We start from the raw sequence: 16,674 nt of genomic DNA on the forward strand, positions 1-16,674 counted from the left end.
CTGCCAGGCTTATTTAGTACAGTCCTCAGTTGTGTCCCATAACCATATGAACTTCCCAAAATAATGTATGATGCACCACGTATGCACACAGTTCCTCTGTCATATTTTATGGAACCAAATGTGTACAGCCAGCAAAAATGTGCCACTGCTGAGCCTCCTGCTGCTGCTGCTCATTTGAGCACGGTGTGGGATGGGTTCTAGCTAGATTTACAAACGCGTTAATCTGCGTATATCATCTCTGCACTTCCATCAGTTGTCTATGGCCTGAACAAGGTCCCAACTGTACCCACGCTGAAACATACCAAAAGTAACGCGTGCCATTCACAAACACCGAATGTCATCACGCTGGAGGGAGGAGGAGGGTACGGTGGAGCGCGCGGTATTCAAGGCCAAGAAAAAAAAAAAATAACGAGCGGTGCACCACCGACGTCAGAGAGCCACGTCCCAGTGCTCAAGGGGTCGCACACACAACCGTGACGAATTCAGTGACGGCGACAGTGTAGTACGCGCTGGAGCTCATGGTGGGTGGGCCGCAGACCCTGCTCCCCCCTTTTCCCCCACAACCCCCTCGCGTCCTTTCCCGCTTCGCCTTGTCGGTGCGTCCTCCCTGACGAAAAGCAGCAGCCCAAGGCGCACTTTTGACCGCGGCGGCAGTGGCGGCGACTTCAGAGAAAAAATCCGCGCGAGCGCCCATCTCTCGACCGCCGCTGGCTTCGAGTGAGATTACCAGGCGGGCCTGGCCCGCGTCCTAAGAGCGCTCGCACGCGGCGCTCAGCAGCTGCAACTGGAGCCGCTGTCTCGCCACGGCCGTGAAACGCGCGGATGTTCTTTACTTGGTCACGCGACAGCTGACACAATGACGGGACGATGACACGAGAAGCAAACAACGCCCGCGTTTCTAAATCGCGTTAACTAAAGCCAACCAAACCTTCACATCGCTTTAAAAGTTCGTTGTTCCTTTCGGTAACATGACGAGATTAGCGGTGTTGTGAATTAACTGACACCGGCCTAGCACAACGCAACGTCTGTGATGACACGCATAGTTTTGAAACTTCGAAACTGTCGCGCTTCCAAACGTGGCAGCTTTTCTGTCAGGGGGCACTGCCTCGTTTTTTTCCAGGGGCCTTTAGTCGTGCTGGTTCCCACAGAAGCGCTCGGCGGGGCAAGAACCGCGTAGTTTTCTTCTAGAGAAGACCGCGTGCCCAAGACGTCCGAGCACCACGGCGATTACAAACGCCGGCGGCCCAACGTGCAAGCGCATGACGTCCGCTCTATATACGCGGTGTGTCTCTCATTTTACGCGACCTCCTCGCCCACGCTACTCCACCCCGCTCCGACGGGCGAGGCACAATCACACAACCCGACTAAGGTCGGGCAAAAGAAAATGAGAACAGCGGCAAAGGCAAAAAAAGAGAAAAGAGGAACGGATTCCCAAGCAGACGACGCTGTACGATAGAGGAGGGTCGGCACCCACGGCCAGCGGGGACGGACGCAGACGCCGCAGTTCGCGCTTCATATAAACTCCGGTCGAGATGCGCGAGCCGGCAGTGGTGGTCGCAGTGGTCCTGGTGTTCGTGACGGCGTGTCCGTTCCCGAAAGGCGATGCCAGTGCCGTGGGGACGGCGGTACACCAGCACGGCCATCAGCGGCCGCCGCATGAAAGGAGCCGGCGAGACGCCACGACGAACAGACCACCAGAGCAGACGCCGGCGAATCCCAAGGGGTTGGACTTGAGCCCCGACCTGTGGCACGGCGTTCCCCCGTTCCTCAAACAGGTAAGACTGTGTTTATTATAGCTTAACAACATCCGCCAGCGACATTCCCCCGTTATTGTTCCGAAGCAGGGTGTATACATATATATCTGCCTTCACTTGATCCTGTAGCTTTTAACACACCGCCGAGTATTACTGGCTGACCGGCATCTCCGTCAACGGGCGCTGTGACAGAATTCCTGTAGCACGTCAGGTGTGCCAGGAGCACTGTCCCGCTCAATCGCCGAGAGCATATGACGCGACGAAACTTCCGTTAGGTCTAATCACGCGCGCTGAGGTTTTTCAATGTTTATTACGACTTGTAATTAATTAGGGTGATTACAGGACTTCGCAGTAGAAAACTTGATTTTAATTTTGACAGCTTGGAGTTTAACGGCTACCAAATATAAGAACTGCGCAATTTTTCGCATTCCGCATTGAGGAGTCCAACCAGCTACCTCATATCTGCGCTATCAGCGGCGACTAATTATCACGCCACGTGTGCAGGGCATCATGAGGTCCAAGTGCGCCGAGGTGTGTGAACGTAAATAACAGACGCGCGCGCGTGTGCGTACGGAATCGCTTTCACTGCAGCTTGCGGAGACGTAGTACGCACAGCCTTTGTCAAAAGTATACGGGCTTCTCTCCGCGCCTTCACCATATATGTTGTTTGGATGTGTGTTGTTCAAAGCGTTCATGACACTCCGGACCTATCGACAAGTTCTTTTCATTCCCCAGGGCGCTGGATGCGGCATACCGCAAGAACTCCTTCAACCAGCCTGTACTCATCCTTGAGCTCGCATGCAAAGTAGCCCGTACACTTCTGACAAAAAAAAAAAAAAAAAAGTGTACCTTCAATGCAGGCTACAACAGCTACTGAAGCTTACACTGTTTCGCTTCCTTTTTCGCTCCTTATCTCGGCGAGAAACATGTGAGCCACGCCGTTCTCATCGTTGTGAAACTCCTAGGTTTCGCAATCAACCTTGGAGCAGCTGGCCAATGCCAGCGATGTCCTTCCATTCAGGCGTGCAACCACGTGGCAAGAACCGCGAGCATCCGAATGAAAACAGAGCTCGTCGCATCTTGCAGAGCGCCGCGTAAGAGCCGCGAACATATGGCTAAAAACACGCGTCAAATGTGACCTGCGCCTTCTTTTGACAGTTGTATTTCCCCCGCGTAGACATCTGACAGTCGATTAGCCGTGCTGTTGTAACAGAACGCGGCCTCGTCTTCCGATGCATAGATTCGTGCTGCGATCACTCGAGCATATAGTGAGGCGCCAAATGTATAGCGTGGGCAAACTACGTTATGTATACTACACAAATCCGGACGCTTTCCGTAAGCTAGGACAGCTGCGCAGGAAGGACAGAGGTCACAACAACAAGAAACTGACGCCGTGCACCAGCGTCAGTCAGGGCACGTGCTTGTGTTCTTTGTCTTACTTGATTCCCGCTTCCTATTCATAATCGATACACTATGTACGATTTTATGCTTCGTTCTTTCAGTAAAAGAAAAATCAGTTGTAGTGAACGCCTGTCGGGGGTTTTCTCGAACTGACACCATATTTAAACGCGAGTGGATCTTCTTGAAATGCGTCGGGGCGCAGGTGCTGACGTCCATCGACGACCGGCTGCGCGGCCTGGATGCGTTCGGGTCGGCACTGCGGCTTACCAGACTCGACTTCTCGCTGGAGCAAGTGCTGCGCAAGCTGGACTCCTTCGACAGCCGACTGGGCAGGCTGGAGGCAAAGCTCGACGTGCGACTCGAGAAAGTCGAGGAGGCGCTCAGCGGACGCGGCAAGGACGCCGCGTCGCCGGCTCATCAGCAGCAGGATGCCGCGGACGCCTTCCACCTGAGCCGCCGCTTCGACATGCTCGCCGACAAGATGACCAACAAGTGAGACCGCCTGATAATGTGCGCAACGCTGTGAAAAAAAAAAAAAAAAAAAACCGCCGACACCGTATTTTTTTGCGATATGGGGCCCGCTCAAAATTTAGAAAGGCTCGGCTTTTCAACATTCCTCTCAATGTTGCCTAGAACCAAAGTACAGCGAAACACCATCAGGACTGGAGGACGCTTAAGCTTCGCCTTAATTTAAGAGTGGAACGCGATAGCATTCAAAGATCCCTGGCTGCTTATCAGGATTTTATTGCGATAGCAATTATATGGACACTCAAAAGCAGATTTCTGCCGTCGGCGTCGCCGTGAGGTTCCGTATGACGTCATTTGGAGATGAAATCGTCGCCGCGCGCCGAACGCTGTATGTGCGAGTGAAAGGGCGGGAGGGGCGCGTCTTTCACGGGGAGTGAACGCACGGCGGAGAACAAACGCGCGTTCTGCGCCGTGCTCCTTTTTAAGGGCTGCAGAAGTAGGCGTCTCTTTTCTCCTTTACAATCACCATATATGTAGAGAAAACGCGCCGTCTTCCGGCCGTTGTGGAGGGGGGGGGGGGGGGGGGGGAGGCGACGTTTAGCTGCGGCACCAAGTGCCTATTTATATCAGAGGCTCCGGCACCAGTCACCAACGCCGCACGCATTTTGAGCGAACGCGGGCAAAACGCCGACTGCATCGACAACAGTTCTGCGTGTTGCCGATGCTGCTGCATGTCCAAGTTTATACAGCTGATAAAGCTAATATCATTACTCCGTATAGCTCTCTACAAGTTTGCTATCGCAATTGATGCTTCGCCTTTCAGGTGAAACTGCGACAACTTTTTTCTCGTATATTCAAATTATAATCCGACGCTATCACGCCTGTAGGTTGTGGTTAAGTCGTACTTTACGATTTTTCTGACGGATTTTACTTTGAGAAATTCAATTTTTGTTCACTAACTACTTGCGCCACGTGAAGGACTCGCCCGATCGGGGTGGTTCGGGATGATGTGGATCGGCATGATTATTTCCGCCAGACGCCGATGCTTACGCCGATACCGACGCCGGGTTTTATGCGACACGGGGCCCTTAAAGCTATCGCGTTAAAATTATCCCATCGCATTGCACTATAGCGCGTTCAACGCACGTCTTGAATAGAGGCTCACGCAGCACTCTTCGAATGTTTCGAATGAGCTGAATGTACCGCATAAGACAGCGATTGCAGCCTGGTCATGGCTTCGTATCAGCCTTGCAAATGCGCATGACGTACATGAGCGCGAAGCCGTGTTTTGCAAATACCTTTTGTGAATGCACTCGAGCGATTCGCGATGTTTTTACGTTCCACAGCAGCTGCGAGAGACGCGCTGTAAAGTATATAGCAAAGGTTACGAGTCAACTTCGGCTATCTCACGTGCGCCGCAAAAAGTGTCTTGTCGCCTTTCTCTGCTTGTTTCTTTTTCCCCACGAAACGCGGGGAAATGTCTCCGATGCCATAGCCAGGACCATTTTGTGTCGCAGGCTGGCCTTTCTGGAGACCAAGCTGGACATGCGCGCCGACCGGCTGGCCAACAAGCTAGAGCTGCTCGAGCGCGACCTGCAGGACGCCTCGGAGGACGCGCTCGAGAAAATGGCGCGCGGCGACGAGGCCCGCGCGCGACTCCACGCGGACCTGTCGCGGCTGGCCGACCTGGCGGAGCGCGCGGACACCGCGCAGCGCCAGACGGCCACGGTGCTGCGCGTCGACGTGGCCGACGTCATAAAGCGGGCGGACGCCAAGATGGACCTGTTCAGCCACGAGATGCTCACGGCGAACACCATACTGCGCGCACTGCAGCAGCAAGGGAACGCCACGCAGCAGGCGGCATCGTCCTGCCAGGCGATGTCGGCTGATGCGCCCAGCTGGGAACAGGCGAGTATAAACCTTTTCACAAACCGACCATTGAGTAGCGCCATTGCTCGACACAGGCGACGTCTAGCGTCAGAACATGTTATGCCGCCAGTGTGGACTGTGAGCCTTGCGAGAGCAGGCCGGCCGCACTTCGGTTGTGTGATCTTCGCCGCGCATTATTTCGATTGTTTTCTTCCGCTTCGCTTGTCTTGAGCCGCTTGACTTGTTGCATGTTTCAAGTGCTCGCGTGAGCGCTCAGTGTGGTGTGCCATGGCAACAGCAAGCCCAGCCAGTGGATGTGGTGTTCCGGCTCCTTGCTGTCCGGAGAACTCGGTATACGGGCGAACGTTTCCTATTAGAGACCCAGTGGCGTCGGAAATTGGCGGGAGGGCAATGTATAGAGCGACTGCCCCACGAACCAGCGGACTTTGGTAAACTATATCCATTTCAAACGCTCTGGCAGAGCAACTAGCTGGTACTGACCCAGCCATTAGCCCATTATTAACCTCCGCGTGACAAGGGCTGCCGACGCTCTCATATACAGACCCACAGGCACACGATTCTCGGGTTGAGCTCCCACGAACTTTCGCCTATAATGCAACACTCATTTGTCTGGCCTTGAGAAGTTGCCGACTCAAACAAGGTATACATAAAGTACACGATAGTCGTACGCGGCCATCGGAAATACCAACAACATTGTCATGAGTGTCTTGATCATAGGGAAGCGTGTGTGAAAGGCTATTAATAGAGCTGGCCGGCATGCACGCAAATGCCATATACTGAAGCTCGCCCCAGAGAGGTACAGCCCTCGCGAGAGCACTATTTGGGGACCCGAAGCGCTCGTTTTCTCCGAAACTTCCTGGAGAAAGAAACGATCTCACACATGACTCGTCGCGTTAACTTGCTTTGACGGGAATACATAAAAAAAAGAAAGATGAAGGAATCTCGCCAAGCGGACGAGGTCGTTTTGCCCTTTTCGATGGCGCGCTCACACGAACGCGGCGCCCGCGCAGGTGACCAACCTGACCGAGCTGGTGGAGAAGATGGTGCGCGTGGGTGGCGAGCAGCTGCGCGAGATCGACTCGGACGTCGAGAGCTACACGCGCAAGGTCATCAACGGCATCTACGAGCTGCGGCGCGCCACCGACGAGCTGGTGCGCGGCGCCTTCCAGGACACCGTGGAGCAGGGCAACCGCACCCGGGTCCTGGTGCGCGAGGAGTTCCGCAAGCTGCACGAGCAGATCGAGCCGCTGCCGCTCATCGAGCCCCGGCTCAGCTTCCTCAGCGAGGGGCTCGAGAAGCGCATCGTCGAGCTGGGCGCCACGGTGGACCACAGCTTCGCCACGCTGCTCGTGGCCCAGAACTCGTTCATCTCCTCCTGCCACCGCATCCAGGAGGAAGAGGTGCAGCTGTACGACCTGCTCGAGCGCATCATCCTCGAGATGCGCAACCGGTCGCTGGGCGACACGCAGCGCATCAGCGACGAGCTCCAGGGTCACAGCCACGAAGTCGCCGCGCTCCTCAAGGGCGCCGTGAGCGCCGTGTTCGCCGCGGGCAACACCACGCTCGCCGAGGTGCGCAATTTGCTCGGCAACCGCCGGTCCGAATGCAAGGAACAGCCGTCGGTTTCCGGCGCTTCCCAAGCGGTCGGCGGCAGTACTGGTAACGGAACCACTGGGACGACATCGAGTGCGGCTACGACGCCGCCGCCACCACGTTTCGCCACGACAGCGTCTTCCGCAGGCTCCGCTGCTGATGCCAGGACGAGGGACAGGTCCGATGGTGCTGGTGGTGGTGGCGGCGGTGGAGGCGCCAGTGGCGTTGCGGCGTCGGCGGCGACGCAGGACTACGACTATTACGACGACGTCCTCAAATAGGGGGCGGAAAGACTCGGCGATAGGTTTGGTCGCGCTCACAGACGTTGGTGCTGATACCATACCGCCAATATGTTGACTGTATATAGGGTGGCGAGAAGGATTCTCCGCGCTGGGATCGATGCGCGGCAAATGGGCATGTGCGTATGTGCTACTTGATGAAGAGTACGTGTATGAGGTGTATACTAATTCCGGACGCACGTAAACGGCCAGCTGACAAAAAAAAAAAAAAAGAAGACAACCCAAGAACTGCTGTTTGCAGAAAGCTGTGATGCCAGCAGCACAAAATAAATCAGAACTGCGTTACATGTGTCACACGTACGTAAACTTTATTCTGGCGAATGTAAGTGTGTTTACGCGTTTTGTACGTCATAGAATAACGGTGTTGGCAGCGTCTAGTTTGGAAAGAAATAGCTTTTTTTTTTTCGTTGTGAAATGTTATTTATGCGGTTTCTGCACGAAATCAATGCAACCATAACGCTGCGGGGAAGTTAGCTTCTCCGCGCGAAATATTGATTTAGGTTGTCTGCGACAGCATGCAGCGCATTTACAGGATCCTCTTCGCGAGCTTCAATAACGCGAAAGGTGAGTTCAAGACGAGACATATATAGGTGAGAAGTCGCTACTTCGCGAACACCAAACAAGTTCGCACATGACGTTGAACAGTGATGTTTCGGTTTGTGATGACAATGGTACTGTTTCTCCTCTCGGCAAATATTCCCGACAATTATGGGTCTCGTGCAGCGTGTACAGAACAGACAGAATAGAGGTATACACCTCGTACATCGCCGGCCGTGTCGTGTACGCGACATGGCCGAGGACGCTGCCAGCACCAGTGGCTTCGTGCAGGAAACGCGCACGGAAAGGCAGACGAGCGAAACGCGGACGTAAATAGCTAGAACACAAACGATTTTGCGTACCATGAACGCGCACGAACTTACTCAGCTATCTGTCGTTCTAAGCAGAAAATCCGTCCTAGAATTTGTGGCAATGATTATGCAAGTCAGCAGACAGTAGCGCACCCAGGATCCTCTCTGCCCCCCCCCCCCCCGGGGGGGGGGGGGGGTTGAATTTTACAGCGAAGCTATTAAGGGCTCAGTCTCCGATGGTCGTGTCCGCGTGTAGAAAAAAAAAACTCTCATTGGCCGTATGCTGTATGTGCGAGTGAGAGGGACGCGCGCCTTCGCGGCGAGCGAACGGCGGAGAGCAAACGCGACTTCTTCCGTCGCGCGAAAAGTTGTGGGGGGACGGGACGGAGGGAGGGAGGGGAGGCGACGTTTAGCTGCGGCACCAAATGCGTATCTCGCGACCGGGAGTTCTGTTTCGCACTTTTAATATTTCAGTCTGAGAAGATTTAACATAAAAGGCATGCGCTGCCGGTGTTTTGTTTCATGACATTTGTTTATGGGCTGTCATTCTCCAAATTCTGAGGAGCTGTATAAACTTGGACATGTAGCAGCACCAGCAATGCGCAGAACTGTTGTCGACGGCGGCGGCGTTGGTGACGTGTTTATGAAGAACGCGCCAACCTTTGCCGTACACTCTATGGCGGTGCACCGTAGCGACCATAAGGCCATGGTCCCTGTGGTCACTAAATAAATGAAAACCACCGGATCATATACATTTCTCATTCTTTAATAGTTCAAATTACCAATTACACGATCACATCTTAACAGTCATAATTGGAGATATATAATTCCCACCATAGGTACAGCGCTTCGCTGGTCTTCCATCTCCACCCCAGTGGAAGGGCTGACCGTTTCTTGTGGTGGAGGGGGGCGGGGCTGCGCAGTGCAGACGATTGCGCGTCGCACATCTTAGTTGCAACTTGCAGCACTCAAAGGCGCAAGGAAAGAAAAGGGGTCAAACTGCATGGCAACCCCTTAAAGGCAAAAATTGCACCTTTTTTCCGCCTAGAGCTGCTTAGTGGAATTCAACACAAGGCCATCGAGCACGCGGTTGGCCCTCCTTGAATTTAAGAATGAATGAATACAAGACAATGATAAGAGTGTTTTTGTTAATCAGGGGGGGGGGGGGATTCGACCTCAAGCCACCTCCTGAATTGTAATGACAATGTGAACAGAGCACTGAAGGTACACGTTGGACTGGTGGGGCTGGAAGGGGGGGGGGGGGGTGTATTAGCTCGGCCTCGGGGGGGTTAGCCCCCCCCCCCCCCCATATGAAAGCACTTGCAGAGCTAATGTTGCACATACAAATAAACCGCCCAAAAATGTGGACTTGAGGATGGCCCACAGCGGTATTATTAAATTCTGAGGTTTTATGTGTCGAGGCACGCTGCATTGGGGTTTAATTCGGTTTAATTTTGACAACCTGGGGTTCTTTAACGTGCGCCCAATGCACGTTACACAGGCGCTTTTGCATTTGCATTTCGCACCCAATCGAAATGCGGCCGGGATATGATCCCCCACACTCGGGCTGTGGTATATGTAAATGTGAAATTAAAAGAGCGCAAAAAAGACAAAAAAATACACGGACAGTATTGTCCATGTTTCTTTTTGCACACTCTTATTTTTACTTTATACCATGAACCAACTAGTCCAGCAACAAGCCTTGTTAAAGAATATGTGCGCTCTGCCCCCACCTTCGGAAAGTTTCGTCTACTTTCATTCCCTTTTACCTCATTATTTCTACGTTTCAATAAAACATAACATTTAATTAACTCCCCCTACATACGCTTTTTCTCGCTTCACTGTCGGACTCATCGTATGGCTGGGACTAGCAAAACAATCGAGTTCCACGGATTACTGTCAGACTTGTAACTTCGCGGCGAAGAGCGAACGACGGCCTCAAACGTAAGCGCGGTTTACGCAAAAAGTATTGAAGCCACACCCGTCGCCGTGCCCTGCGGAGGCCAAGCCTGGCACTCCGAACATCTGGAGAGCCAGGAAGCTTTTCCGAGATTCGGCTCTCCCTGCCACTCGGAACGAGCAGCCAAAGTTTCAGAGGTGCCCCTGTACGATGGTCCGGCTGCCAAGCGCGCAAGTGGCTTCAAATCTGTTTGAGAAAAACTGCACGCTTGTACGTGAACTACCCCTCGGGTTCCCTCGCTCCGCTCTCTGTAACAAGTGTAGTGACGTGATAGTTCGAACCCCACTGCACGCTTGTATGTGAACTACCCCTCGGGTTCCCTCGCTCCTCTCTCTGTAACAAGTGTAGTGACGTGATAGTTCGAACGCCACTGCACGCTTGTATGTGAACTACCCCTCGGGTTCCCTCGCTCCTCTCTCTGTAACAAGTGTAGTGACGTGATAGTACGAACCCCACTGCACGCTTGTATGTGAACTACCCCTCGGGTTCCCTCGCTCCGCTCTCTGTAACAAGTGTAGTGACGTGATAGTTCGAACCCCACTGCACGCTTGTATGTGAACTACCCCTCGGGTTCCCTCGCTCCTCTCTCTGTAACAAGTGTAGTGACGTGATAGTTCGAACCCCACTGCACGCTTGTATGTGAACTACCCCTCGGGTTCCCTCGCTCCTCTCTCTGTAACAAGTGTAGTGACGTGATAGTTCGAACGCCACTGCACGCTTGTATGTGAACTACCCCTCGGGTTCCCTCGCTCCTCTCTCTGTAACAAGTGTAGTGACGTGATAGTTCGAACGCCACTGCACGCTTGTATGTGAACTACCCCTCGGGTTCCCTCGCTCCGCTCTCTGTAACAAGTGTAGTGACGTGATAGTTCGAACCCTACTGCACACTTGTTTGTGAACTACCCCTCGGGTTCCCTCGCTCCGCTCTCTGTAACAAGTGAAGTGACGTGATAGTTCGAACCCCACTGCACGCTTGTATGCGAACTACCCCTCGGGTTCCCTCGCTCCTCTCTCTGTAACAAGTGTAGTGACGTGATAGTTCGAACCCCACTGCACGCTCGTATGTGAACTACCCCTCGGGTTCCCTCGCTCCTCTCTCTGTAACAAGTGTAGTGCCGTGATAGTTCGAACCATACTGCACACTTGTTTGTGAACTACCCCTCGGGTTCCCTCGCTCCGCTCTCTGTAACAAGTGAAGTGACGTGATAGTTCGAACCCCACTGCACGCTTGTATGTGAACTACCCCTCGGGTTCCCTCGCTCCTCTCTCTGTAACAAGTGTAGTGACGTGATAGTTCGAACGCCACTGCACGCTTGTATGTGAACTACCCCTCGGGTTCCCTGCTCCTCTCTCTGTAACAAGTGTAGTGACGTGATAGTTCGAACCCTACTGCACACTTGTTTGTGAACTACCCCTCGGGTTCCCTCGCTCCGCTCTCTGTAACAAGTGAAGTGACGTGATAGTTCGAACCCCACTGCACGCTCGTATGTGAACTACCCCTCGGGTTCCCTCGCTCCTCTCTCTGTAACAAGTGTAGTGCCGTGATAGTTCGAACCCTACTGCACACTTGTTTGTGAACTACCCCTCAGGTTCCCTCGCTCCTCTCTCTGTAACAAGTGTAGTGCCGTGATAGTTCGAACCCTACTGCACACTTGTATGTGAACTACCCCTCGGGTTCCCTCGCTCCTCTCTCTGTAACAAGTGTAGTGACGTGATAGTTCGAACGCCACTGCACGCTTGTATGTGAACTACCCCTCGGGTTCCCTCGCTCCTCTCTCTGTAACAAGTGTAGTGCCGTGATAGTTCGAACCCTACTGCACACTTGTTTGTGAACTACCCCTCGGGTTCCCTCGCTCCGCTCTCTGTAACAAGTGAAGTGACGTGATAGTTCGAACCCCACTGCACGCTTGTATGTGAACTACCCCTCGGGTTCCCTCGCTCCTCTCTCTGTAACAAGTGTAGTGACGTGATAGTACGAACCCCACTGCACGCTTGTATGTGAACTACCCCTCGGGTTCCCTCGCTCCGCTCTCTGTAACAAGTGTAGTGACGTGATAGTTCGAACCCCACTGCACGCTTGTATGTGAACTACCCCTCGGGTTCCCTCGCTCCTCTCTCTGTAACAAGTGTAGTGACGTGATAGTTCGAACCCCACTGCACGCTTGTATGTGAACTACCCCTCGGGTTCCCTCGCTCCTCTCTCTGTAACAAGTGTAGTGACGTGATAGTTCGAACGCCACTGCACGCTTGTATGTGAACTACCCCTCGGGTTCCCTCGCTCCTCTCTCTGTAACAAGTGTAGTGACGTGATAGTTCGAACGCCACTGCACGCTTGTATGTGAACTACCCCTCGGGTTCCCTCGCTCCGCTCTCTGTAACAAGTGTAGTGACGTGATAGTTCGAACCCTACTGCACACTTGTTTGTGAACTACCCCTCGGGTTCCCTCGCTCCGCTCTCTGTAACAAGTGAAGTGACGTGATAGTTCGAACCCCACTGCACGCTTGTATGCGAACTACCCCTCGGGTTCCCTCGCTCCTCTCTCTGTAACAAGTGTAGTGACGTGATAGTTCGAACCCCACTGCACGCTCGTATGTGAACTACCCCTCGGGTTCCCTCGCTCCTCTCTCTGTAACAAGTGTAGTGCCGTGATAGTTCGAACCATACTGCACACTTGTTTGTGAACTACCCCTCGGGTTCCCTCGCTCCGCTCTCTGTAACAAGTGAAGTGACGTGATAGTTCGAACCCCACTGCACGCTTGTATGTGAACTACCCCTCGGGTTCCCTCGCTCCTCTCTCTGTAACAAGTGTAGTGACGTGATAGTTCGAACGCCACTGCACGCTTGTATGTGAACTACCCCTCGGGTTCCCTGCTCCTCTCTCTGTAACAAGTGTAGTGACGTGATAGTTCGAACCCTACTGCACACTTGTTTGTGAACTACCCCTCGGGTTCCCTCGCTCCGCTCTCTGTAACAAGTGAAGTGACGTGATAGTTCGAACCCCACTGCACGCTCGTATGTGAACTACCCCTCGGGTTCCCTCGCTCCTCTCTCTGTAACAAGTGTAGTGCCGTGATAGTTCGAACCCTACTGCACACTTGTTTGTGAACTACCCCTCAGGTTCCCTCGCTCCTCTCTCTGTAACAAGTGTAGTGCCGTGATAGTTCGAACCCTACTGCACACTTGTATGTGAACTACCCCTCGGGTTCCCTCGCTCCTCTCTCTGTAACAAGTGTAGTGACGTGATAGTTCGAACGCCACTGCACGCTTGTATGTGAACTACCCCTCGGGTTCCCTCGCTCCTCTCTCTGTAACAAGTGTAGTGCCGTGATAGTTCGAACCCTACTGCACACTTGTTTGTGAACTACCCCTCGGGTTCCCTCGCTCCGCTCTCTGTAACAAGTGAAGTGACGTGATAGTTCGAACCCCACTGCACGCTTGTATGTGAACTACCCCTCGGGTTCCCTCGCTCCTCTCTCTGTAACAAGTGTAGTGACGTGATAGTTCGAACGCCACTGCACGCTTGTATGTGAACTACCCCTCGGGTTCCCTCTCTCCGCTCTCTGTAACAAGTGAAGTGACGTGATAGTTCGAAGGCCACTGCACGCTTGTATGTGAACTACCCCTCGGGTTCCCTCGCTCCTCTCTCTGTAACAAGTGTAGTGACGTGATAGTACGAACCCCACTGCACGCTTGTATGTGAACTACCCCTCGGGTTCCCTCGCTCCGCTCTCTGTAACAAGTGTAGTGACGTGATAGTTCGAACCCCACTGCACGCTTGTATGTGAACTACCCCTCGGGTTCCCTCGCTCCTCTCTCTGTAACAAGTGTAGTGACGTGATAGTACGAACCCCACTGCACGCTTGTATGTGAACTACCCCTCGGGTTCCCTCGCTCCTCTCTCTGTAACAAGTGTAGTGACGTGATAGTTCGAACCCTACTGCACACTTGTTTGTGAACTACCCCTCGGGTTCCCTCGCTCCGCTCTCTGTAACAAGTGAAGTGACGTGATAGTTCGAACGCCACTGCACGCTTGTATGTGAACTACCTCTCGGGTTCCCTCGCTCCTCTCTCTGTAACAAGTGTAGTGACGTGTTAGTACGAACCCCACTGCACGCTTGTATGTGAACTACCCCTCGGGTTCCCTCGCTCCGCTTTCTGTAACAAGTGTAGTGACGTGATAGTTCGAACCCCACTGCACGCTTGTATGTGAGCTACCCCTCGGGTTCCCTCGCTCCTCTCTCTGTAACAAGTGTAGTGACGTGATAGTACGAACCCCACTGCACGCTTGTATGTGAACTACCCCTCGGGTTCCCTCGCTCCTCTCTCTGTAACAAGTGTAGTGACGTGATAGTTCGAACCCTACTGCACACTTGTTTGTGAACTACCCCTCGGGTTCCCTCGCTCCGCTCTCTGTAACAAGTGAAGTGACGTGATAGTTCGAACCCCACTGCACGCTTGTATGTGAACTACCCCTCGGGTTCCCTCGCTCCTCTCTCTGTAACAAGTGTAGTGACGTGATAGTTCGAACCCTACTGCACACTTGTTTGTGAACTACCCCTCGGGTTCCCTCGCTCCGCTCTCTGTAACAAGTGAAGTGACGTGATAGTTCGAACGCCACTGCACGCTTGTATGTGAACTACCCCTCGGGTTCCCTCGCTCCTCTCTCTGTAACAAGTGTAGTGACGTGATAGTACGAACCCCACTGCACGCTTGTATGTGAACTACCCCTCGGGTTCCCTCGCTCCTCTCTCTGTAACAAGTGTAGTGACGTGATAGTACGAACCCCACTGCACGCTTGTATGTGAACTACCCCTCGGATTCCCTCGCTCCTCTCTCTGTAACAAGTGTAGTGACGTGATAGTTCGAACCTCACTGCACGCTTGTATGTGAACTACCCCTCGGGTTCCCTCGCTCCTCTCTCTGTAACAAGTGTAGTGACGTGATAGTACGAACCCCACTGCACGCTTGTATGTGAACTACCCCTCGGGTTCCCTCGCTCCTCTCTCTGTAACAAGTGTAGTGACGTGATAGTTCGAACCCTACTGCACACTTGTTTGTGAACTACCCCTCGGGTTCCCTCGCTCCGCTCTCTGTAACAAGTGAAGTGACGTGATAGTTCGAACCCCACTGCACGCTTGTATGTGAACTACCCCTCGGGTTCCCTCGCTCCTCTCTCTGTAACAAGTGTAGTGACGTGATAGTTCGAACCCTACTACACACTTGTTTGTGAACTACCCCTCGGGTTCCCTCGCTCCGCTCTCTGGAACAAGTGAAGTGACGTGATAGTTCGAACGCCACTGCACGCTTGTATGTGAACTACCCCTCGGGTTCCCTCGCTCCTCTCTCTGTAACAAGTGTAGTGACGTGATAGTACGAACCCCACTGCACGCTTGTATGTGAACTACCCCTCGGGTTCCCTCGCTCCTCTCTCTGTAACAAGTGTAGTGACGTGATAGTTCGAACCTCACTGCACGCTTGTATGTGAACTACCCCTCGGGTTCCCTCGCTCCTCTCTCTGTAACAAGTGTAGTGACGTGATAGTACGAACCCCACTGCACGCTTGTATGTGAACTACCCCTCGGATTCCCTTGCTCCGCTCTCTGTAACAAGTGTAGTGACGTGATAGTTCGAACCTCACTGCACGCTTGTATGTGAACTACCCCTCGGGTTCCCTCGCTCCTCTCTCTGTAACAAGTGTAGTGACGTGATAGTACGAACCCCACTGCACGCTTGTATGTGAACTACCCCTCGGGTTCCCTCGCTCCTCTCTCTGTAACAAGTGTAGTGACGTGATAGTACGAACCCCACTGCACGCTTGTATGTGAACTACCCCTCGGGTTCCCTCGCTCCTCTCTCTGTAACAAGTGTAGTGACGTGATAGTACGAACCCCACTGCACGCTTGTATGTGAACTACCCCTCGGGTTCCCTCGCTCCTCTCTCTGTAACAAGTGTAGTGACGTGATAGTTCGAACCCCACTGCAGCTCTCCGAAGTAAAATCGCGAAGCAGGTTCAAAAAAAAAAAAAAAAAAAAAAAAAAAACAACTGACAGCTCGATCGCCTGCCTGTTCACGGATATCAGAAAGCGTGAGCTACTTCGTCATATTCACTACCTGCCCGCATGCACTGCAGCAGCCTCGGACGCACGGGAAGGCGGACGTCTGTTTTAGAAATACCAACACAGTCCTGCCAGTCATGTTTTCAAGGAAAAAAAAAAGATCATTTGCATTGAGCGCTTTTAAAACTGCGGTTCTCATTAGCAGTAATTTTTTTTATTGATAAAAAAATAAAACCAAGACGGAGCGAGCGCAAGTGGCGCGGTTTTCACCCGGAAGTAAAGAAACACTTTCGCACATGATGTTACCTCGCCGCACGCATCTGCTCGCTCAACGTAAAATGTCACTTCGACGCTATGACGGAAAGGCGGTTTGGTTGCTGCTGTGACACCAGTCTCCTACAAT

General features: G+C 53.1%; 2 protein-coding genes across 2 annotated transcripts in view; one reads left to right on the forward strand and one right to left on the reverse strand.

Moving 5' to 3' along the window:
* Positions 1-16,674, reverse strand: part of LOC119460894 (Golgi-associated PDZ and coiled-coil motif-containing protein) — a 31,173-nt gene that overhangs the window by 13,416 nt on the left and 1,083 nt on the right. The gene's annotated exons all lie outside the window — the stretch shown is intronic.
* On the forward strand, positions 638-7,620 carry LOC119460893 (uncharacterized). Its single transcript, XM_037722011.2, has 4 exons — positions 638-1,775; positions 3,358-3,647; positions 5,141-5,531; positions 6,524-7,620. The coding sequence occupies exons 1-4, from the start codon at positions 1,533-1,535 to the stop codon at positions 7,385-7,387; spliced, it is 1,788 nt and encodes a 595-aa protein (XP_037577939.1). The 5' UTR covers positions 638-1,532; the 3' UTR covers positions 7,388-7,620.

This window comes from Dermacentor silvarum, chromosome 8 (assembly GCF_013339745.2).
Source record: "Dermacentor silvarum isolate Dsil-2018 chromosome 8, BIME_Dsil_1.4, whole genome shotgun sequence".
Classification (NCBI taxonomy): domain Eukaryota; kingdom Metazoa; phylum Arthropoda; class Arachnida; order Ixodida; family Ixodidae; genus Dermacentor; species Dermacentor silvarum.

Coding starts and splice junctions, on each gene's coding strand:
- LOC119460893 (XM_037722011.2), top strand. CDS start 1,533: ATGCGCGAGCCGGCAGTGGTGGTCGCAGTGGTCCTGGTGTTCGTGACG. Junction 3,648..5,140: donor GCCGACAAGATGACCAACAA/GTGAGACCGCCT, acceptor TTTGTGTCGCAG/GCTGGCCTTTCTGGAGACCA. Junction 5,532..6,523: donor ATGCGCCCAGCTGGGAACAG/GCGAGTATAAAC, acceptor GCGCCCGCGCAG/GTGACCAACCTGACCGAGCT.